Raw genomic sequence first — 25,448 nt, forward strand, 5'->3', positions numbered from 1 at the left:
CTACTATAATGTGACACAAAGGTTTCTAATTCTTTGCTAATAACTGAGTCAAGTCTTTGTAATTTTGATAATCAGATTCTTAGATTAACCAAGTTATCATAGTTGAGTTTAGAAGGGTCACTTCCTTAGGTGTGAGGGTTTTGTCTTGCTCTGTTCACATTTCCATTTCCATTTCCATTGAACTATGGCCTCTTCTCAGTGTTTGCATCAGTTCAGAGGTCACCTGGGATGTAGCTCGGTAACAGAACATGTGCTTAGCAAGTGCAAGGCTCTAGTTTCAATTCTAAGCACACATGCAAATAGGCCCCATGCCGGTAATAGATGCTTTATTCTTTTTTAGGAGTCTCTACAATGGGTACACCTCAACCTTCTTTAGTGCAGGACAGTGAGCACCTTTTTGAGTCATCTCCATATCTGTGCTTATGTGGTACCACCCACCATATTAGTTTTAATGTATTCCTCCTCATTGGACTACAACTGCATGACATTAGAGATTTTATTAAAAACTTTTGTGCATGCTATAGTAGTGGTTTAATAAATGTGGACCAGTTTTAATGCAGTGTAACTGGCTGATTGCACAACAGGATGATCATGTGGGTATCCTGGACTTCATACTGAATTTGGGTGACCCATGAAGAGATCAGTGGTCTTTCAAAATGCTTAACAATTCCTAGAAAGCCTTAACGTAGATATTCAGACACATCTCCTTCCAGAGTTGTGTCTTCTAAATGGGGGATATGGTGGCACCTAAGAAACGTTTTGTAATGCTACCAAGGCTGCTAGTTTTTCTACCAATTGGTGAAGAATATCAAGAATTAACATCTGAAACAGTGGACATCCAGGCCTATGCTGGCCGAGCACCATCACTGCTGGGAGGAAGGACATGGACATAGGTGGACACGAGGGCAAAGCCTCCGTAAGACATAACCGCTTTTATTTTAAATCAGAAACCTGAGTCTGGAGAATTTTAAGGAAAGTATGTCAACAGACACAGAAACTGGGGCTGCTATGGAAGAAGAGGGTGGGTGGGGATTTTCATGAAGGGCTTCCTTGTAAATCAGTATTCGAAAGGCAACTGAGCCATTATACTTTATTGGTAATCAAATATTCAGTTAAATGATTTCAACTGAATTGTGACCTATTAGGACTGGTCAGTTGACATGGCCAGTAGATGTTGCCACACAGATGCAGGGAACTCCACCAACCTCTAGTGGATTATTGTCTTAAAACTTTATTTGAGAATAACCTGAGTTCCATTTTTTACCTCCTCTAGTTTCAGTGTCTAAAAATCATATTTTATTATGTGATCTATTTGAACCAAATTATATGGCAATGTTTTACTTAAAAATACTTCTTTTATTTTTTGGGGATTATAATATAATTCCATCATTTCCCTTTCCCAGTTCCTCCTTCCAAACCCTCCTTGCTCCTTTTCAAATTCATGGCCATGTTGGAAAATATTTTACTTTTAAATAAATTCTGTTGCTTACTTTGTGACTAAAATTTAACTTTATTATCTTTAAATAAATCTTTTACTTAGATGTTTTATTAAAAGAAATAGTGATATGTTTGTGTTAACATATTATTAAATATTGACAACATCAAAATGCATGTCAGATAATCAAACAGTATACAAGACATTAATTCATGGAAACATTGCTGGTTTCACTTAAGGTTAATACTGTACTCTGTTAAGTAAGCATTTCAACACTTAAAGAATCATTTTTAAAGTTAAAAACAATAAAGCTTGTGTGCTGTCCAGTTTTAATTGTCAACCTAGAAACAGCTGGGAAGAGAGTCCTTATAATAAATTATTTAGATCAGTTTGGCCTGTGGGCATGTCAGTATGGGATTGTCTTGATTGTTAACTGAGGTACAAACACAAAATCCACTGTGGGTGGTGCCATTGCCTAAAAGGGGATTCTAAATAGTAATAGGAGAAAGCTAGCTAAGAGTGAGCAATCAAGCATGCATATATTCTCTGTTTTTCTTAACCGTGGATGTGGTTCTGTAGCTTTCTGCCATGACTTCCCTACAGTAATAGATTGTGCCCTGGAACTGTAAACCAGATAATCTTTTCTCTCCCAAGTTGCTTTTCATGAGGGTATTTGTCACAACAACAGAAATAAAACCAGGGCAGCTATAAACTGGAAACAACTGATAAATAATTTCATGTTTGTAACATTGATAAAAGTCATACTTCCCTCAAATAGTCTAAGTTTAGAGCCTGGCCATGCCTACTGAGGGATGTCCTACCTGAGGGCATTAGGTCCCTGTGTACTAACTGAGCAGACCCCAGCTCCATTGCTATGTTAGTTCTTCTTATCATGGCCAAACATCCTCCAAACCCTTGACTTAATCTAATGATCATTCCATCATGCTTTCTCCAGGCAGGACAGTCAGATGTATACAATTAATACATTTGTGGAGAAAGGAACTGATAATACCATTGCACAGTTGGGCAGTCTTATAACTAAGGCAGGTAGGTGCACATCATTAAGGCAATCATTTTAAGTTGATGATAGGAACCCAAATGAGGCTATGTTTAATAATCTTGAGAATGTTTTCCCAGTCAAGGGCATTGCTCTCTCCCCCTTTATCATACACAGGAAAATTAAATTCCTACTGTGTGTAAGAAGTGGGAACAGATAGAGCACACAGATGGAGGAGGAAGAAAATGCCCTTTAGGAAGAAGATGTGAAACTCAGTTCCAAGACACTGTGCTCTGTAGGAAAAAGGAGCTGGGAGTACCTTGATTTAAAAAAAAAAACGCAGGAAACCAGATTTGTCAAAATGAAACTTTCTTAAGTTTCCTTCCGAGAGGAATGTATTCACTAAGGCCATATTAGCTTCACACAAAGGAATCCTCTTTTTCAATGGGATAATCTTTGGGTACGTGGGTACATAAAATTGGTTTGGTTATAGTATTACAGCTTAAAGCATATAATATAATATAAATTATAATATAAACAATAATAACTTGACACTATAATAATCTTCAGTGCTCATTAATGAGTACAAATAATTTCAATAACATACTTTATATAATTCAGCATGTGCAAAATATTTCAACATGTGATCAATAAAAAATATTAATGTGATAGTTTTCATATTTTCCAGTTAGCCCTTTAAAAACATTTCTTCTTCTGAAAAATTTTGCAGCATGTCTCAAATGCCAGAAGCCAGAAGTGCTCAGTGGTCAGTAGCCACAGCACTAGACAGCACAGGACTCATGCACTAGGATTAGAAGCTTTTAACTTAACGATTTGGCAATTTATGTGGTTTTCCTTTATACCTTTCACCAATGCATGCCTTTTACAAACTATCTGAATTGGCATTAATTTAGGACAGCACGAGCTTGAACTTGTTTGTCTCTATAGAATTATATACTTCCCGGGGTCTAGGCTTTGAGTGCAATCATCCGGCTAACTCTCCTGCCTTGTTCCATCTACTGAAGGTGCTTCCACTGGAGAAAGGCTAACCTCATCCATCTAAAAGTTCTAGAACAAACCATTATAACCACAATCTTATAGTGCTGATATACTGTGTTGCTGAATAAACGTTACTGAACAAGGTAATGTAATACAGTGGCTTATTCTGAATTTATCTTTTATAATTATCCCAAGAGGATAGCAATTGGCTTCAGACATATCTGGCATCTATGACATGACAGCTGGCATCGATAAACTGGGGATGAAGATGAGTTCTTGTACTCTGTATCATGTAGTGTTATGCCGTAGGGGACTTTACAAGAGACACTGGAACAAACATGTCAAGACACTGGGACATTCACACAGGTTAACAAATGTGGCATGGCAGACGGACTGGATGCTGTGGTTGCCATCGGGAGTACTCACTTTTTCAGCTCACTCTGCTTCTTTATGGCTTGTGCATGCCACTGGCGCACACCAGGGGAAAAGCCACTTGTGTGTCATGTAAAAGACATTATCAGCTAAGAAAACTCCATTTGATTGAGACATTATTCTATCACAGCTGCCACTGAGTTCCACAGAATTATCATCAGGTGCATCACATTTTATGAATCAGAAGTCTGCCTGCTGATTCATAAGCTGGCCAGTGTGCAATAAGAACAGGAAGCATCAAGGAAAGCGTTACACGATCTTCATGCAGTAAAGTCATAATCAGTGTCTCAGAAACAGTCAACACAACACTAGACAGAGATTTCAAAGGAACTGGGTACACACAAATGTTCTGAATGGGAGAGGGTGATGATATTCATGATTTCTTATCTAAATTTAAAAAAAATCAAAAATATCATTGTGCATGAAATCTTAAATTCAAGCTCAGACTATAATGACAATATCATACATGTGGAAATGATTACTGGGATATAACAGCAAAATGGAAGGCCCTGGAGACAACTGGACCCTGTCTTAATTGAGGCATCCCACAAAGTGCTATGGTATAGCACAAGAGTCACCATTGGCATAGCTGTGTGGCTCATCACCTGCTAGGAATGCCAAGGGCTCACCTGCCAATCATTCACAGAGGTATTGAGGGCTGGATATTTTGCCTATGTTATTCACAGAGATCTGGCTCTGATGGGCAGGTGATCATTGTAAAATGGTATATATTTCATTATCTCAACTTGGTAAAGGATTTGATTACACGGAAGAAGCATTATCTTTTCTTTATGGATAACAACAAACCCACCCTCAGAACATAAAATTTATTCCCCAATCCTAGAAATATTTAATAACTTAAAAATTTATTCAATTTCAGTGTTACATAATTTTCATTACTTACAACGTGGCGTTTAGAATAAAATAAAACCACACATGTTGGCAGCAGCTGAGGACCAGATCTGCTGATATTCTGAAAATAAGCCGCCATAATTCTGCATTCGACAGAAATGCGCTTCACGAGGGCTGGAAATGGCCATCTTTCTAATTCTAGGCGTGTGCGTAATCGGAAGAGAATCACGGCATTTACAAATGCGTTATGGAAGAAATGAAATGTTTAACATAACAACCTAATCTAAATTATAAGATAAATGCAAGAAAAATATTTTTCATCTCAGAATTTAAAACTGAGAATTGCACAGGGTGGCAATGAGTCGTGCTATAGATATTTATGGAGACTTTTACAGGGTGTTTCGGGAGTCCCCGGGCATGGGCAGGATCAGTTTCAGCATGCCTTCAAAGGCAAATGGAGACTTTTTTCTATGTGTTACAATAAAGGCTGAAAATGGCCCTTTCATGCTCAAAATAGAGATGGTGTTTTCTCATCAAGGCCACCAAGTATGGGGAGGAGCAAAGAGCCATCTTCTGCATGGAGATTTGGGGACTTCCGGCTCATCCCTGTAACTTAGTTATCAACATAAATATGCATAGACAAATGTGTAGTATGCAAAGTCACAACAGAAATATATTTAACATTTAAGAAAATTTAGAGCATCTACTGGTAAACTGACATATGTATATAATATGACTGGATTTATTCAGAAATTCATTTTTTTTTGCTTGTTATTGGTATTTCTCAAAGTTAACAAGACTCCTTTTAAAGAAGTAGAGTGTTATACTTGTACAGATATTGTCTTAATTTTAAAACTAATGTTGAGTAATGAAAATAATATTCATGATCAAGCACTAATTTTTTTTTTCAATTTTGGCTTTCATTTATATTTGTCCAGTTGTTTCATTAAAACTGCCTTTAAAAGATTGGCGTGAGATACTGCTTTTCTCTTTTTTAGCTGATGATCGCATTTTTTGATACATTCACATATGTCAGCTTCCTACAGGAACCCTACGGGTCTGCCCACCTGTGATGTCACAGTAAGGAGGGGCTTTTCTTCTGCAGACTCCTCCCTCGGTATCTCCTTCATCACCATGGCAACAGCCTTATCTGCAGCCCTAGAGCCTTTTCCCTATAACAGTGAAACCAACAACGAATGTGTCAGGAGGCGTCTTGAAGTTATTTGTGACAAGACAGGCTAATGTTTAAAGAGCAATCCGACATGAGTGAAGAGGTGGGCTGCTGCCAGGGAATCTTGAGGCTTTTGGCTGAGGAGAAAACACACAAAATCTGAAAGATTATTTGTGAACTTGTAGTTAGCTACTTTTTCACCCTCTATAGCGGACCTGTTTAACATAGTATTTTTATATGTATAATATATTTGAAGGCAATTAACATGAAATGAATATATTTTTATAGTATCAGTTTTAGCATGCTATAACTTCCTTGTATTCCTTTGTAAATTATGACTATACAGCCCTGAGATATTTGGTTTAGGGCAGAGATTGAGCCAGGCTCTGATTTGCTGAGAGCTTTTGTTGGGTGGTCTTTGAAATCTCATGTTTCATCAAATTTGGCATTAGGTGTATATAAACATCATCTTGTAAATATTCTATAGTGGCTTCACATAGCAGAGGGTTCTGTGAGATGGGCTAACCTGAGTGAAGGAGTATTTTTTTTTCTCCTAATTTTAATGTTTTTGAGACCAAGAAATGTCAATACAATTTTAGAAATGTCTTTTAATTGAAGAATTTTATAAATACACAAGTAAAACATTCCTGCTGGGGCAGATCCTGCTGGGGCTGCCTCTGGTGTCAGTTTGTCTCAGATAAGGAGGATTGTGAGTCACCAGGGATGTCAGCCTCCTGTCCTTTGAGTTGACTGGGGTCTCAAGTTTATGAGAGTAAATATGGGGAGGTCATCATGGTACAAAACAAAGCATCACTTTCCCAGTATTTTTAAAACAAAAACTTTGATTTTTCTCAGGTCTCTTGGCAGAACATCCTTGGAGAAAATCATGTTTACACTAAGAACACATATATTTGTGTTGTCAATCTACTTAAGATATAGCTGTCTCACAAGTAAAGAGACACATGGATGGGTGCTGTGTATGTGTGTAGTGTGTGTGTGTGTGTGTGTGTGTGTGTGTGTGTGTGTGTTTTAAGGTGTACCCAGGATATCTAGAAAGCAGATCCCGTTTAGGGGGCAAACCGTCAATTTACTCAGGTTCTAACTTCCTAAAATGGAGCCGGTTGCACCTTATATTTATTGAATTAAAGGAAACCTTTTTGTACAGTTAATAGACTTTAAGACGTGTGAATCTTTTTATAGTTCTGTAGTTTTGTTTTGGCTTAAAGACTACATTATTAAATGATCATGTGTTCCTTTTAAAGATGGGATAGCAAGTACTAGGGCTCTTACTTCTTGGATGTATCAGTAATAATTTTCGTATGTGTTTTCAAAAGACTATGTGGCCTTGATCTTTAGACTCACTGACCTCAGAGAGAATAAAGGGAAATGATGTTTCATTGCAGTGCCAACTGGGGCAGAGAAGAATTCCATGTTTCCTCGTTAATGAAGCAATGTGAATTTCTTAAAATACATAATAGCACAATTCTGAATTCTGGGGAAAATGTATTGGGTACTCTTATGCCATTTAACATGTCCTTCAGATATTAAAGTAGTTTGAAACAGTGCATGCTATTAACTTACTATATGTTTATAAGCTGTGCTCATTTATAAAAAACTGTTTTATAACATTTATTTCTGCAAGTTTTCAAGAGCAAAATTATTTGCAAAGAAGTCTTTCCATGCTCTAAGATGTTCTAATATTACAGCAATAAAGAAAGTGGCATGCTTATAGTCAAATCCCTACTATATGTAAAAGAGCGAATCTATTATTATAAGGTATAATTGAAAAGCAATAACTTAGACTCTTCTTGCAATGAGAAGATATCAATTGATAAGCATCTCAAAAAATTTCAGGTGAATTTTGGAAAAAAAAGTCATTATTTGAAATGCTACCAATCTATAAACTACAAAGAGAGAAGTTTTACATGTGCAACTATAATAGCTAGAATTAGCAACAGACATGCTTTTTTTTTCTTTTTTTCTTTTTTTTTTTTTTTACTAAAACAGAAACAAAAACCAAACAAAAATTAGTCCTTTCATGCTGAACTCTAGAACAAAGCAGTGATTGGCTGGAAGGTTGAATCATAAACACATGCGGGGCTTTGCATTTCTTGCAGAAAAACCCACCAAAGCCAGGGTCAGGTCACTTTTTTGAAGACAGTGCCATTTTTTCTTCAAGGTTACACCTACTACCTGGAAAGAGTCATGATACTGGGTTAGTTCCCTCTTGCAACTGTTGGCTTTAGAGCTAACACCCCACGAGCTTTGTTGTTTAACAATGCGGTACAGTCTGAGTACAGAGCAGAGGTCTGCGGGCAGCATCTTTGTGGCTGCAGAAAGGGTATTTGAGAGCCTACCCTGCCCAGGGTATCCACTCACCTATCAAAGACCCCTCCCACTCTACTGTCCCTGTCATCAGATGTCCTCCGTCATGCTGCTATTGCTGACTTTCCCCCTAACTTGTAGGATGCTGCTACTAAAATTTCGAATGTGGCTGGTATTCGATATAGCAACTCTGTTCAGTTTTGCCATCAGTAGCTCTCAGTGCTAACAGAGGAGCCGCCATGGGGTGAGGTTCTTTATAAGGTCAGTTGCTTAACACGGTCAAAGAAACCCAGTTCACCCAATAGTTCAACTTTACAAAAAGAATGTGCCAAAAGGTTAACACCGACTTACTGTTTCAAACAACACGGAGACAACAAAATGAAAATACAAGTGGAAATGCACTCAAGCAAGAAGTAAGTTATACACTTCATACTACATGAAGCCATCTACTCCTACCTCATGCTGAACAGGAACAGGAAGGAAGCAGATGAGAAGGTGATTGACCTTATCTCATTAGGCTAGCCTCGGCTACGATTTCAAACACGTCTTTTCTGATCTCAAGTGAAAGTCACTTTTGCTCATGACCTTGCATTTCTTAAGATGTTTCTAAGTAGAAAACATGGTATGCAAAAGGATAACGTTGTCCTTGGTGCTTTCCTGGGAGAACTGCCTCTCCTTTCTCTACCACTGCTTTCTTCAACAATAAGATGATAGCCCTTTAAACAATACTTGAGCACAATCTTTCCAACTACCACTAGGAAATTGGGAATATATCCCCAAGACACAGCGTTCTGGCAAATGGCATGAACATTTATTATTTCAAAAGCCCCACTTTGCTTCACTGCTCTTCTTTTGGTGACATGGAGTAGAAGGTACAGAGCAGCGCTGGGTGTCATGGGGCCGTCTCAGGGTTGATGAGCCAATGCAGGTCTTGAGGTGAGGATATACTGCTATACTCCCTGCCTCTCAGAGGAGAGGATGCAGCCACCTGGAGATGATGCCCTGAGCTCAGTATTCTGTTAGATACCTGGACAAGTTTTGGGTATTGGGTCTCATGATAGCTTGTTTGGGGGGGGGGGGAGGGATACAGTTCACTTGGACAGTTGAAAGTAAGATTGCGAATAAGAATGATTTGGCCACAGCCCGTCTGCCTCTGAAGCATAGGAGGGACCCAGACCTGCTGGTCTCACCTGTGTCCACACTTCCTAGAACACCATCACATCTAAGGGCTGAGGGCAGCTCTCCTCCTCTCCACTGAAGTGACTTATTTAGGATATCAGTCAATCAACATCTATATATTCTCATTCAGAAGCACACTTCTAAAATCTGCTTTTGTTTCTTTGCTCTTCATGTGCAACTAACGCAAGTATTCCATGCATGGGATTTTTTTTTATTTTAGATCACAGCAGCTTCATAAATGTTGCCACCCCTTAGGTTCTTATTAATGCTGAGTGCCAGCCTGACATCTTTATGAAGGTTTCCTTGACATCTAAAACACTTAGCGTGCACAATACACAGATACTCAGTCCATTTGTAATCAATCGGCTAGTTACAGACTTTGTTACGGCTGGCATGGAGTTTGTAATTTAAAATATGTATTGCATTTAGTGTGTGTGTGTGTGTGTGTAAGGGAGACAGAGGAAGGGAGGGAGGGATGGAAGAGAGAGAGAGAGAGAGAGAGAGAGAGAGAGAGAGAGAGAGAGAGAATATGTTGAGCTTAGACTTATGGTTGGTTGTTCTTTCCTTCCACTATGTCGGTTCTGGGGTTCAAACTCAGGTCATTAGGCTTGGCAGCAAGCGCTTTTACTGCTTGAGACATCTATTTGGCCCATGGAGTTTGTAATTTTAAGAAAACATTTTAATTATCTTAAATCTTCTTTAGTAGAAATACTAAATAAAGAAATGGAAATGCACCAAGATTGGGAAAAAGCATAATATGACAAAATTAGATATCCCTCTTAACCTGGAACTAACATGGATTTAAGATATAACCTTTGGGTTTTGATTTTAAAAATCAATACATGCTGTTGTCCAAAATGGGGAAACATCAGAAGTGGGAGAATACAAATAGCGCCTAATATCTTCCTAAATTCTACCCCCCCACACACACTATATCTTATTTTGACAATATTAGAAATTAAATATTTCTTAGGATATATGTTCAACATGTTCATGCTTATAATTGTGACTGATTTCATTTGTATTCACAAACACACACACCTGCCATCTTCATAATTTTGAAATGTTACTCAGGATGTGCTAAACACTAACCCCACTCCTGAGTTCTGCTCTTGGGGCCTCAGTGCCTGCAGGACGCCAGCTATGGCGAGGCTCATCGCTGACGGCTACCCTTTGCTGGCTTGTGCCGAGCAAGATGAACATTCTTTCTCTCAGGAAGGTAAATGCCACAGTGTCATGATCTCTTCAGACCTCAAAAGGAGAGAAGGTTAGAGTGGAGCTTCTCAGTGACCTTTGAGCACTGGCCATCCCTCCCTGCCATTTTGTGCACTTTCCGAGACAGATGAACCAATGTCGATCTCCGACACAAACCAGGCTTCTGCTTAGGCTGACCTTGACCACCCCTCCCACCCTGTGAGACCTCCCCATGCTCAGTGTTTTTTTTCTTTCAAGTTGTGGAACTGAGACTAAATGTAAGCATACTCATTCTTCTCTCTAGCCATCTTGAAGGGAGCTTTGCATTTGCCTTACCCAATGTTTTGTACCTTAAAAATAGAGACATTTTTATTATGTATGTGTGCACACAGAAGAGGGAACTGGATCCTTTGGAACTGGAGTTATAGGTAGTTGCCAGCTTGCCTAGTACCCCAAATTTCTGAGACATACAGGCAATCTAAAGCCCTTGGAGGTCCTTACTATCATCCTTTGGCAGGATGTGCCCAGCTACCTCCTATCAGTGAAACTGCCTCATGCAAATGAAGACTGTGTTTATTTCTCTGGAACCATTTCATATTATCTGGTGCAGGTCTCCTCGGGCACATAGATATTTAAGTACAACCAGTACATACACCTCTTGGATGTCCATTTTCTAATTATTTAAGATGCTGATATTACATAACATGGCCAACTTCGGCAGAAGGTGATCCTGAGTTAGCGGGGGAAGTTTTAATTAGATATTTGAGGAACTTCACACATACAAATAAACATTCATTAAAATTAATAAAGTGTTGCTGGGTAAAGTTGCCTGAAGTTTGCTCTGAAGGATAAACTTTTTTTTTTTTAAATTAACAGGGTCCATTTTGTCCATTAGCATGCCACTTGTTTTTCTGATGACAAACATGGCTCACTTCCCTCCCACCATTTCCACAGACATGTCTACCCTCCACAGAAGGTCAAGGCTACAGCAGGCATTCAGGCCTCCTCCCCTGCCTCCAGTTCTGGATTAAGAATGTTTTAATCCAGAATGATTAATTAATTAATTAATTAAATTAATTAATTAATTTAATTAAGAATGAGGAGCAAATCTCCTCATGACTAAGAGGCCTGGAAACCACTCGTCACTGCATCTCAAGAGAAAGCCCTTCATTATGCTGCAGGCAACTTTCTCTACTTAGGGTGAAGTGATTTAAAGCATTTCTTTTCTTCTGAGCTTATTTTTATATTAGAGATGGCATAAATAACATATCTGAAAATTAAATAAATATAGACTACATTTTTGTATGATAAATATCAAGCCTGTTATATTTTGAAAGGTCATTGATTGCTGTGTGAAGTATAAATCCCCTAACATAATCCCAGGGTAGTGTTATTATTGTTTTTTTTTTTTTTTTGATTTCTTGTCAAATATCATAGATCATTTGCAAATGAGTACCTTGTTGAGGGGAGTTACTTTTAAGGAAAAGGAAATATTGCTTTTTTTTTTTTTTTTTTTTTTTTTTGTCATCAATAGCTCCTCTTTCCTTACTCAGTACAACAGTACGAGCAGTCTTACATGAATGGACACAAATCCCAACAGTGGTGAAGAGCTGATATAAAGGGCATTCACCACTTGCACGGGTAGTTGCTGAGACTCTGCTGGGGCCCAGGAAGAGGAGGCATGGTTCTTTTCTGAAGAGCCTTGGGACCTGGCACCTACATGTATGCAGAAGGTCAAGCTGCTGGGTAAGATGATCTTAGAGCCAAATGCAAATATTGGGTTCTTTTATTATCTCCCACATTGCCTATAATTGGTATTTAAAGATAAACAAAATAAATGTGAATCTCTACAGATAAATACGTAGTTACTAGAAAAAGTTCTTTTGGGTCACTGGGCCTTTTTAACACTAAGGTTGAGGTGCGTTGTCCAAACTCTAGTACATACATGAAAGGGAAGAACAAATAATAAAGAATTTCATCCTCCTGCAAAAGTGGTGGTTTTTAAAGGTTGGCCATTGTTACCCCGGAGAAAAGGTTAATTTGGGGTTCTCCCCAACTCCTTTCTTGAAAGACCATACATTTAATGTATAGTTACCAAATTACTGAATCAGAGTTAGCAAATCTACCTAAATGTTATTCAGTAGAATCACCTTGTATCTGTCTTTATTCTGGAGGCAAACTATTAACTAGGGAATTGGAATTCACCTCTTTAGGAATATTTCAGGAAAATTCTATTTCTAAATGATGTCCCAAAATTATGGCTCTGGAGCCCAATTACTTAGTAGCTTTCCTCATGTTCTGGGAGCTTTATGTTCTGGGGAGATATAAAGTTTTGTTTTTGTTTTTTTCTTCTTATACTAGTCACTAGAACACCACTTAGTTTTGCTGACATAATATAGGAAAAAGTGAGTTCCAGAAAGTAGGCCAAATTCATATGTGCCCAGGTGAGAAGGTCTGTAGCTAAGGTGTTCCAAGTCTTGATGTTCTTAAAACAACCCAAGAAGAAAGCAAGGTTATGGGAGTGCCTGCTCTACTATGCTTTCCTAACCAGTATCCAGGGTCACTGGCGATGTGTGGCTTTGCTTTTTATTTTATACCATGAGTGCAGATAAATACTTCCTTAATCTTGTGAGGAGCTGAAGGAGTCACAGAGAGATGTTGCCTTTGGGAGTCACAGTCAGTCCAGCCAGGTGTGGCTATGGGGATGAGCAGGTACAGGTGCCAGTCAGGGAGAGGATGAGAGAACATGGGCCCGTTGACCACAGTGCAATTAGACTCAAAATAGAGTTTCAACTGCAGCTTTGCCTTTTATAAATATTCTTGCTAAGCCTCTATTTTAGTTTATGGAAATGAAGACTATATGCTTCAAGAATATGACAAGTCCCATGAAAACATTTCCCACAATGCTTGGCATAGGAGAGGTCGACAATACCTGCTGAACTAGGAACTGTGGAGCCCATGGACTCTGTCAGTCTGAAACATCTAATAATAATATGCTATTGTTATATTAACTCATGGAGTAAATGCTAACAGATCAATTTAAGTGGTAGCTTGTCTCAACTGTCAGAGTCTAACTGGTCTATTGTGACTTATGTATGATGACATCGGCTTCAATGGTGTCCAGAGGGGACTTTACATGATAGAACTGGAATGCATGGGCATTGAAAACAAGACCAACTTCCCTTTTTATAAATGCTCTTGAATTTCTCATGCTTCATGAATCAGCAAACCCAGGTTCAGTGAGAGACCCTATTTCAAGAAATAAGGTGGAAAATGATATAGGAAAATACGTGCTATCAGTATCTGACCTACACACACGCACTCACAGACTCACACAAGCACATGCATGTATACACACACAGACACAGACACAGACACACTATCTATCTATCTATCTATCTATCTATCTATCTATCTATCTATCTATCCATCGACATATCTAACTACGTACCTACCTATCTACCCAGCAAAAAACAAAGCCACAAAAGATTGCTCCATTTTCTTCCAGGCCATGGTTATTGGCATCTGAAAAGGTTGGGCTAGGGAGACAACCAGGAGAGCAATTCTACAGTTAGTATTTAGATTATGGCTAAACCCAAGACTCCCATCTGTAGTTTACCTATCTATAAATCCTATCTATCTATCTATCTATCTATCTATCTATCTATCTATCTATCTATCTATCTACCTATCTATTATCTTAGAACTTAGATTCTAAGAATGGAAGGGACCTTTCTGTCTTTCCCAAGTATCTATAAGATGCTATGCTGTGAAACAAAATAGCTTCCTGTGTATGCGGATAATGAGACCGAGGGTGGCCTGAGCTGACAGAGCATAGAACGTGGAGTTAGAAACTGAGGGCTGACCTGAAGGAACAGCACTTTTCTTTCTTGTTTGGCCTTGGGCAAAGAACTTGGGCTCTCTTTAAGCTGTCGTGTAAGAATGAAGGGGAAGCGGCCTCACTGCCTCTGCAGAGGTTTTTGTGAGACTCAGATGGGAATGCATGTGAGGGTGACCTTCATTATGCATGAACAGTGCCTTAAATCATTCAGTTCCATTAGCTGAGTCAATTATTGTCTATGTGCATTGAGGAGCCCAAAGAATCTGAAAGAACTATTTATTACTCTAAAATAATAATCTGATGAAGTATGCTATAATGAAGCAAAGAGTGAATAGGCTCTCCCTGCCAACAAGAACCCTGAACCCCAGTGAGTCTGAAGTGGCTCTTTCAGTTACAGATATAGACTTCCAATGCCTGTAAGGTTGTGCTGAATTCACAGGCCATTTCCTGTGCTCTAGCACTGACAAACACAGGACCATATGAACAAATCTACCCAGTCAAGTATACATGGTGGCAGCAGTGATGGCTTTCAACTTGTGAGTTCTAAGGACGAGTTCCACCAGTAAGACTAAGATTATGGAAACATTTTAAATAGTTATAAAAGGTCCACTAGTTGGACTGATATACTGGCATCACCTTCATATTTTGCTTCTTGTGACTGCGCTTATGTATGTATGGCTATGTGCATGTGCAGGAGTATACATACATATGGATCTCATTCTTCAGGTTCTGTCAACCTTGGTTTTGAGGGAGAGTCTGTTGCTAGTCTGAAGCTTAGCAAATAGACTAAGTGGGGTGGTCAGTAGCCTAGGGATCTGTCTGTCTCTACCTCCACATTGCTGAACTTACAAGGCTACAGTGCCACGCCTAGGTTTTGTGAGGCAGGTTCTGGAGATGAAACTCAGGTCTTCATGCTTACAAGGGCAATTACTGGATCCATTTTCTAGCCCTGTATCTTGCATCCAACTTTGACAGGTTAGCACAGTTGTGCACACCATTTTGTTCTTGGTTGTACTGAGTTACTTCTACTCTCTTTGACATGAAGCATGGCCACATTTGTCTCCTGTGCTAGAAAGCTGTCCATAGTCTGTGTTGCAGTACACCAAAATGTGCAGAGAAATTTGACAAGGTCTTTAAGATGCTCATGAAGTTCTTCTCAACTAGATACAAGTAAATTTTCTGTTCCAGTTTCTTTATATATACCATATGAATATATAAAAATAAATATGTATATTATATATATACACATATGTGTATATATACAACACACACATATATATGGGCATACTCATGCCATAGCGCATGGATAACTTGCAGGGGATTGACTTCTCCATATGCCATGTGGGACCTCGAGATCAAACTTAAGTTGTTAGGCTGTGAGCCATCTCACTGGCACAGCATATGCTATTTTTATCATAGTTTAAAGGTCTTGTGAAAGCAGCAGAGTCTTAGACTCAAAATGGTTTAATTTCACTGACATTTGTGTGTCTAAAAGCTTACATTTTCCTTCCTTTTTCCCATGAACCATGTCACAGCAACTTTGTCTAGCCATTTATCACTCTCTCAAGAACAGTAAGATAAAAAATCCCCCAAAACAGAAAACAAACAACAAAACAAAAAAACTCACCCCCCCAAAAACAGAAAACAAACAACAAAACAACTCAAAAAAAAAAAAAAAAAAAAAAAAAAAAACACTCCAAAGATTAACATTCCCATTGTGTCCCAGAGTCAAGAAGGATTTAGCAGCAAGTCTGAGAACACAGCTGGGATGGCCTCTGGGAGAGAACAAACCTAGTGTGGGCACAGCCCTGGGGTTGAAGTCACTCTATTCTTCCAAGGAAAGTGGAGGTTTCAGTGCTGTGCAGATAATGTGGAGAGAGCAGCCGTTGAAAAACCATGCCTTCCTTTCACTGGGCTCGGATGGAAGCTGAGAATCAGAACACCCAGCTCTCCACTGTGTTTGTTACATAAAGTGTTACCATTTTGTATTGCACCCAAACCTCAAAGATGCCATTTCCATTTCTCAGCTTATGGTGCTTTCTCCATACTTGAGATTTGCCAGGGCAGGCCCTCCAGGGCAGTGGCTCTTAACCTCTGAAGCCTTTCACAGGGGTTGCATATCAGATATCCTGCATATCAGACATTTATATCATGATTTATAACAGTAGCAAAATTACAGTTATGAAGTATCGAAGAAATAAATTTGTGGTTGGGGTCACCACAACCCGAGGAAGTGTGTTAAAGGGTCACAGCATTAGGAAGGCTGAGAATCACTGCCCTAAAGTTTGCTTCCGGAGTTTTCTCTAAGGTTATGGTGTTGAGTTTATAAACTCAGCTATAGGTTGAGTTTATGGTGTTTTATCATTAGTATTTAAAAGTTAAATTCATCTTCTGGTCTGATTTTCATTTATAATAACTATTTTTTAAATCTTCATTGTACATTATTTTAAAAGATTTTTTTTCCATTTCAGTGAAAAACTTGACTTACAGTGTTGTAGCTCTTTTTATATAAAATTCTTCAAGGTTTAGAAACTTCCCAATAATTTTTTTGTTGTCATTGCCAAAGTTGCCCTAGAGCTTTATAAATAATTTATCAAATAGGCTCAGTGCTTCGTATTATCTTTAAAATTCACAACTAAAGTTAGCGGTGATTTGAATGAGCAATGTCCCCACAGGCCCATGCATTAGGATACTTTGTCCCCAGCTGTGGATGCTATTGGGGAAAGTTATGGAATATTTAGAAAGTACAGCCTTGCTGGAGGAAGTATGTCTCCTGTGTGGGCTTTTGGGGTTCATCGCTCCACCTACTTTCTGTTCTCTCAGCTTTCTGTGTGTGGGTGAAATGCAGTCAGCCAGTTTCCTGCTCTGGCCGCCATGCTTTCCCTGCCTTGTCAGGCCTTCCTACTTTTTCCTCCATTAATGGACTTATCCATCTGGAACCATAAGCTGAAATAAACCCTTTGTTCTTTGAGTTGCTTCTGGTTGTGGTATTTTACTACAGCAACAGAAAGATAACCAGCACAAAGTTGTTTATATATATTTTTCCTCACTGGGAAAAAAAAAAAAAACCCTCACTTTTAGCGACAATTGAATTGGGAATGGAAATGGGCATTTAGAATTTGGAGACAACAGTGAAACAAAAGGTATGTCCCAGTAAACCAAGAAATGGTCAGTTGGGGAAGAACTTGAAACAGTTTGAATAGACTCATGTATTATATAACCTAGCATCGAGTTGTGTTTCCCCTGACACTGCAGACTCTTGTTGGGTATTTCTAGTTTTGACCTATGAAGGCCTGGGCTTTCTTTTTCAGTCATACATGGAAAGATTGCCTGTGCAATGAGCACCCGGGTTTTTTACCCTGTGAGGTCAGCAGGAGTCTTCTCCTCTTTCTCCCTGCAGCTCCCCAATCCCCAAGGCATTTCTGTGGTTTCTCCTCTCTCTCTCCTCCAAGATCCCTTCCCATTGCTGAATCATCAATTCTCAGTTCCACTTTGCCCTTCCTGCCTGAGCTCACTGGCATCTTCCCTAACTGCCCTGGACTACAACCTTTTCGAGACTGGCACTCAGTCTCCTGCTTTGTGTTACCACAAACACAGGTTGTTTTGAGTCACACAGGTATTGGATAAAGCTTTGTTGGATGAATGAATGTACAGATAGACAGATGCTATGCTGTTTCACCTGCTTCAGACCTTGTGGGGTTTCTTCTGAACCTAGGCTATGTCATGATAATGATAGCCTTCACAAATACCTTCAGTCAGAGACCAGGATAGTAATGAATGGCTCCTGGATAAGGAAGAGTCTAATGGAGTCTGACCAGTATTGAAGAACAAGCTTCTTAAGCTGCGTTACATAATCATGAGCCCTTTTAATATTTTTAATATTTTCCATAAAACTATAAGAAGGAAGGAGACTTCCACTTACTTTGAAATGAAACAGAGGACAACTATGTAGGAAGGAGCAGGGGAACATGGAAGAAGAAAGAGGACTGGCCAAAGGTGCTCTACAAAGTCAAGTAGCTGTTTTGTATGTGGTGGCCCCGTCTTCTCCCATCCCTACAGATGCTGGGGACACAAAGATCTCTTGTAAGACATAGTCCTTTTATGTTTCTGTTTATCCTGGAGAGATAGAGCCACATACCAGACTCAGATCAACAGATATGAAAAAGTGAAGCAACAGAACGACTGAATTATGTGTTGGCTAATTGCCATTAAGGAAAAAGCCCAGAAAATTACCTGGCACAGAGTAGGTATTTTGCTGCTCAACTATTTTTTAAGTGACTTAAAAAAATCAATAAAGGCACCCTCAGTCATTGGTCAGAAGTGTCCTGGAGACTCCAATATAATACAGGGTATTATTGTTGCTCTTGGATGCCTACCAAACTTGATGGTAAGACTCTGTTTCTGAAAACACACACACACACACACACACACACACACACACACACACACACACACATACACACACACACACATTGGTCACTGGGCATGGATCAACGAAGTTGGTATTGACCAGAAAGCTTTCTCCCTGCTGGCTAGCTGTCAGTACCAGAAAGTGCTAATCAGGCTTCTGGGGGAAAGATCATTACCATTTTACAAAGAGTCTATGCAGAGAGGAAGCCTGTGAGCCACAATAACAATTGGCATTATATGGTATGCCCATTGCGATAGTGGAATGAATGTTACAGAATTCACAACTGATTTCTGGTTGAATTTAACGCCCACTACACTAGAGGGAATACATATCTGGCTCTGTAAATCTGGACAAGAATTTATGGTTGAGGAGCTCATACGTCCCAGGGGAACATGCTATTATTGTTTTGCTAAATTGACCTAGCATCAAACTTCCCTGTACATTCATATCCACATCCTTGTATTTAGTATAACCCTCTGACTTCATCAAAGAAGCGGTCAATGAAGAAACTCACAATGGCTCAAAATGCAGAGAGTAATTGGTTATGGAGTGTTCAGCCACAAATAGGACATCTATATCAAACTCTTTCCCTTTAAGGCTCAGAGACCATTGCAGAAAATGGGAGCAGAAAGACTTTAAGAACCATAACTAAGGGGGAACTGGACTGAAATAGTGTCTTTCGACATGACAAGATCACCACAGTCATAAACTCACAACAGCTCTGTCTGCAGAAGACATGCACAAGATCAAGCCAATGTACATCCCAGCAATCAGTAGAGTGGAGTCTCTGAGCTCTCACCCTTAGCTGAGGAGTTCTTAACAATTGATGGCTTCTGGGGATGGGAGAATCAGAGTTCTTCATTTTTATTTTTATTTTTTTTAAGGGAATGGCCCTGACCAGAGGACCTTGCTCCAGGCAATGAACCCATACTCATTAGAATATGGGAAGTGCAAACTAGAATCAGTGGGCTATTAAATAACAAAAATAATATGAAACTGGGAGGCAAGAGGAGGTGGGAACAGATCTTGGGTGAGTGGGGTAAACATGATTAAAGTACATTGTACACACAGGTGAAATTCTCAAAGAATTAATAAAAATGTAAATATTGAAAAATGGATATATATTATATATATGTGGAGAGAGAGAGAGAGAGAGAGAGAGAGAGAGAGAGAGAGAGAGAGAGAGAGAGAGAGAGAGAGAATAACCCACAAAAGCCTTGCTGAGCTGAAGCAGAAGTTCAGAGCCCGAGAGTTCAGAGAGTCCAGTATCTCCAAAGTTCACTTTTGTGGACTGGAGCTGGGTAGGGAGCTGAATCTCACAGTGCCTGAGAGCTTGTAGTCAATCTTATATTGATTTGAAAATTTGACGTGACCCAGCTGGCAGAGAGGTTAAATAAAACTACAGAGAAGAGACTATAACTTTAATAAAAAAAAAATACCTCAAGGAAGAACGCCTGAATTCAAGTTCACTGGTACTGAGACCCACACAAATTAACTCAGTGGAGAGACATGAACAAGAAGCGCCCAATTTTGGGAAGATTATTGGAAAAGTTGAAAGTTGCAGAGATGGTTTATGTGAGAGTATAGTGATTTTTGTATTCTGCCTGGGGGAAGGTAGAGAGCTCTTCCTGCTCCTCTCAGTTAAATAAATTTCCTGAACCATATCTGTATGAAGGAAACCCAGGGCACTGAAATGAAGCTGCTCCAGAGAAGGTGCTTGTTATTAGCTGCTGTCTATCACTTGGAGCCTCCAAGAGAAAAACACTCCCTTATTAGATGTGGAACAGCTTCGTCAGACTTATTTGAAGAGAGCCTTAGTTAAGGACAAGTGTCGAGCAATGGAGTATCTGAATAGCTAACAATACTGAGATGTCATGAAACCTGGTAGAGTTTTCAACTGAGTCTAACTGATACATCTTTAGGTTAGTAATAATAATGTCTTTATAGAAAAAACACGTAGAGCCCAAATAGAAAATTTGCCCAAAGACAGGTAAGTAGTTACTAGAGAGGTAACGGTTTGAGATGTAATATAGTTACAGGGTTCAGGGGTGGGTCCTAGTTCCAGGACCTGCCTTGGGTACCAAGACCTGAAGATGCTCAGGCTCTTTATTGAAGTGACATATGATGCACATCCTTCCACATACTCTAAACCATCTCTAGATTATGCACCTAAAATGATGTAAGCACTATGTAAGAACTCATTATGTCCTATTCTTGTTATTTTGTCTTTTTTTTTTCTTCAGAGCTGAGGACCAAACCTAGGGCCTTGTGCTTGCTAGGCAAGTGCTCTACCACTGAGCTAAATCCCCAATCCCAATTATGTCCTATTCTTTAGGGAACTGTGACATTAAAACAAAAGTCATGTTAGGATAGATAAGATTTGTTCTTGTGTATTTTCAACTTGAGGTTGGCTGATCCAGTGATTTGGATTTGGATTCACTCAGGGCCACAGGGCCAATTGTAATCACCTACTTAGCATTTTAATATACCAAGTACTGTCACAAACACTTTTTTTTGGTGTGTGTAGAGGTGTTCACACACATGTGTACATGTATGTGGCAGACAGAAGTCAGTGTTGGGTATTTTCCTCAATCATTTCCCTACAATTTTCCTCAATATATTTTGAGAAAGGGTCTCCAAGTGGGACCTGGGATTAGCTTAGTAGTCTAGTCTAGCTTTCCACTGAGCCCTGTGTTCAATTATAGGTGCAAATTGCCTCTTTTATTCAAGTGCTGGGAATCCAATCATGTCCACATGCTTGTGCAGAGAGCACTCCATCTCCCTGCCTCACTTTATATACATTGCATAGCACTGGATCACCAGAGGGCTTTGGATGCATAAGTTTAGTGCACACATTAGAGACCACAAAGAAATTGAGACTGAAAATCAAAGCTGGAAGAACTACCACAAGCCCAGATTCTGCTTCTAGCTACTGTGTTTTGCTGGCTTTCTGCAATGCTGTGATTAGAAGCAGAATCTGTCAATACCAGATCCTCATACTTATCCAGGCTCAGTCTCTCAATGTCAGCATCCACTCTCACAGCCGGGCCCTTTGCTGTACTGGTAGGTTCTATCAGATGTTAAAGATTTACATTGTCATTTACTTCTTCCTTGGACAAAAGCCTGTGGATTCTGGACTGCCTGTCTGAATAGACCTGTCTGTCATACAAGCTCACGTCTGGGTGAGGGAGGAGGGAGAACTGAGATCTGTACCCCGTGTTTGGCCTTGAGCTCATGCCCTCTCTTCTTTTCATAGTTATGTTAAAGTTCGGGAGTTTCAAAGAGCCACAGAATTGATTCATTAGTAAAACCCCCTCTCTACACATCCATAAAGAGGCAAAAGCCTAAACTGAATCCTTGTACTCCACTTAATGAGGGGGAGCATCTCTGAGCGTTTACTAGCTCATCCATCAGGTGGGGCCACGATTCTGCAGTTCATAGCGTTGTGGTGGAGAAGCCTGGGGTAGGGACTGAGAACTGTGGATACTTGGGAAAGTTTTCTTTTCATTTCTTCCTTATTCTTTTATTCTTCATTTCACCCTTCTTTGTTTTTGGCAAAAGATCCCACAATTGTGAGTGTGTGTGTGTGTGTGTGTGTGTGTGTGTGTGTAGGTGCACATGTGTGCATGAGCATGTGGCTATCACATGGCAACTTTAGCTGTCATTTCTCAGGCCCTATTTATCTTCCTTTTTGAGGTTGTTTCTCTCCTGGGCCTGGTACTCACTATGTTGGCTGTCAAGCAAGCTTCAGGAATCCCCGTCTCGACTCCATTTCTGAGACTATATGCATACAGCATTGCTTCCAGCAATTTTAAAAACATGGATTCTATGGAGTTCTTCATGCTTACAAAGAAAATGCTTTATTGACTAAGTCATCTCCCCAAGAACAGTGCCAACCAAACTGATGCCTGAAGAATGTTTATAGGTGTTTTACCTACGTGTATATGTCTATCTACTCCATGTGTGCCTGGCGTACTCAAGGGCCAGAGGATTCTCTTAAATCCCCTAGAACTGGAGTTAGAGATAGTTGTGTGCCACCATCAGAGTGGTGGAAATTGAACCTGGCTCCTTTGAAAGAACCATTGAACCATCTCTCCAACACCCTCATACAATTTTTAAATGACATAATTACAATGTCTACTATGCATACACATGTACTTGTATGTGTTCTCGCAATGGACCCAGGTTCAATTTCTACTACATATGTGGTTGCTCACACAGTGGAATGAAAACACACGAGGGCTTTAAGCTATGGATCTGGAAGCTCATCCTCTTCCATACAATGACTTGGCTTCATTCTATACTCCAGTGGTTTCACATGCATATATCTTGTGCAGACTGCTTTTTTGTATAAGACAGTAGAAGAGATAAAGCAAAGTGAGCAAGGAAACAGAACACTGCCCAATCTGCCATGTGGGAGAGCAAACAGAATCCCTATGACCCTTCAGCAATATACTTTGACAGTCCTGGAGTGAAAGAGCTGAGCGGGGATTTGGGTCTTGGTTTAACTCTGAAGTTGAATAATGTCCCACAGCTACAGCAAGCTGCCTCTTTCTGCAAGCTTGAAAGCTATCATGAACTAACAACAAATAGTTATGAGGCTTGTAAGAACCTTCTGCAGGCAGAATAGATCCTGGAGTCTCGTTTCAGCAAGCATCACAGGGATCTCTCACAGGCACCCTTGAGTCACACTTGACAGGACTTGGGCTCCAGGTTTTATGGAAGATTCCATTTACCAGCCCAGCATCTATAGGACTGCGTGGTTTTTTTCTGAGTAATCCATCTGCAGATACAAATGACTGCTTCTGGGTGGGCAGTGGGTCTGCCTCAAGAAGGGACTCATGATTAAGACATGTGCACATTGTGTTTTTGTAATAAATGCATTTTTCTTAGCTTCAAAGTTAAAAAAAAACCCCAAAATTAAATAACTTCCTTAAAATAGTTCAATTCTAGAAATGCTCGCTTTTCTTAGCTCCCTGGAGATTCACTTGACAAAATGTTCATCAGAGAGAACAAGGATGTGCCTCCCTAGTTCCCTGCTTTAGAATTTACTTCCCAGAGGAAAGCCAGAATAGACAAGAGAAGAATCTGAAGGTTGTGGTACAGACAGAATCTCTATGGTGTGTGTCTGTGGGAACCTTCATGATGTGTGTCTTAGAACCTGTCTGTGTGTGCTTCTATGGTGTCTGTAATTTCTCCCTTTTCCTGTAAGATGGCTTCATTCTTAATGTTAGAGGAAAACTTGCAAGCGTCCTTGATCTCCTTTTTAATCTCCTGTTGATTTAGTCACAATGATCCTTTAATAATATCAAAGGTTCACTCCACAAGAAGGAACCCATGCTTCCGGTCTGGGCCCCAGCACTGATCAGATCCCAGGCAGCAACTCTGCCCCCAATCTCACAGAACCTAGAGGAAGCAGGCCTCCCAGGAGCTCTAACCTGGGCAGTATCTTAGGTAAGGAGACAGCACCACCTGCCCCAAACTGGGAGTAAATGGGACCCACAACGGCCCAGGAAGTCACTCCTGGCCTGGAGCACTGATTCCTTCCTGTCTGCGCCTGAGCACTGAGCAGATCTTAGGCCCCAGCTCTAACCCCAGTAGTAACACCTACCCCACAGTTCTGATACAACCAAAATAATAGGAAAGACAGGCTCTAGTCAGAGACAGCACAGGTAGTACTAAGGAGATCCAGATGGTGAAAGGCAAGCGCAAGAACATAAGCATCAGCAACCCAGGGTACTTGGCATCATTAGAACCTAGTTCTCCCACACAAGAAAGTCCTGAATTCCCCATATCACTAGTAAAGCAAAATTCAGATTTAAAATCACTTTTAATGATGATGATAGAGGACTTTAAGAAGGACATAAATAACACTCTCAAAGAATTTGAGAAGAACACAGGTAAACAGGTAAAAACCTTTAAAGAGGAAACACAAAAATCCCTTAAAAAATTACAAGAGAACACAACCAAACAGGTGAAGGAATTGAACAAAACCATCCAGGACATAAAAATGGAAGTAGAAACAATCAAGAAATCACAAAGGGAAACTACCCTGGCGATATAAAACCTAGGAAAGAAATCAGGAGTCATAGACGCAAGCATCACCAACAGAATACAAGAGATAGAAGAGAGAATCTCAGGTGCAGAAAATACAATAGAAAATATTGAGACGACTGTCAAAGAAAATGCAAAATGCAAAAAGTTCTTAACACAAAACATCCAGAAAATCCAGGACACAATGAGAAGACCAAACCTAAGGATAATAGGTATAGATGAGCGTGAAGATTTCCAACTTAAAGGGCCAATAAATATCTTCAACAAAATTATAGAAAAAAACTTTCCTAATCTAAAGAACGAGATGCCCATAAACATACAAGAAGCCTATAGAACGCCAAATAGACTAGACCAGAAAAGAAATACCTCCTGTCACATAATAATCAAAATACCAGTGCACAAAACAAAGAAAAAATATTAAAAGCAGTAAGGGAAAAAGGTCAAGTAACATATAAAGGCAGACCTATCAGAATCACACCAGACTTTTCACCAGATACTATAAAAGCTAGAAGATGCTGGACAGATGTCATACAGACCCTAAGAGAACACAAATGCCAG

At 39.7% G+C, this 25,448-nt stretch overlaps 1 protein-coding gene across 23 annotated transcripts in view; it reads right to left on the bottom strand.

Annotated features, from left to right (window-relative positions):
• Pex5l (peroxisomal biogenesis factor 5 like) overlaps positions 1 to 25,448 on the bottom strand; it is a 216,885-nt gene that overhangs the window by 82,598 nt on the left and 108,839 nt on the right. For 8 of the 23 annotated variants that reach the window (XM_076932270.1, XM_034500981.2, XM_076932267.1 and 5 more), the window contains one exon: positions 5,783 to 5,887. The exons of 5 other annotated variants lie outside the window; for them this stretch is intronic. In XM_076932270.1, coding sequence (XP_076788385.1) covers positions 5,783 to 5,887 — 105 coding nt within the window. Of the gene's footprint in view, positions 1 to 5,782; positions 5,888 to 8,013; positions 8,080 to 25,448 lie in introns of all 23 variants that reach the window. 10 more of the 23 variants (XM_076932269.1, XM_076932265.1, XM_076932275.1 and 7 more) reach the window with 2 other exon arrangements.

Source organism: Arvicanthis niloticus, chromosome 4, assembly GCF_011762505.2.
Source record: "Arvicanthis niloticus isolate mArvNil1 chromosome 4, mArvNil1.pat.X, whole genome shotgun sequence".
NCBI classification, from domain to species: Eukaryota; Metazoa; Chordata; class Mammalia; order Rodentia; family Muridae; genus Arvicanthis; species Arvicanthis niloticus.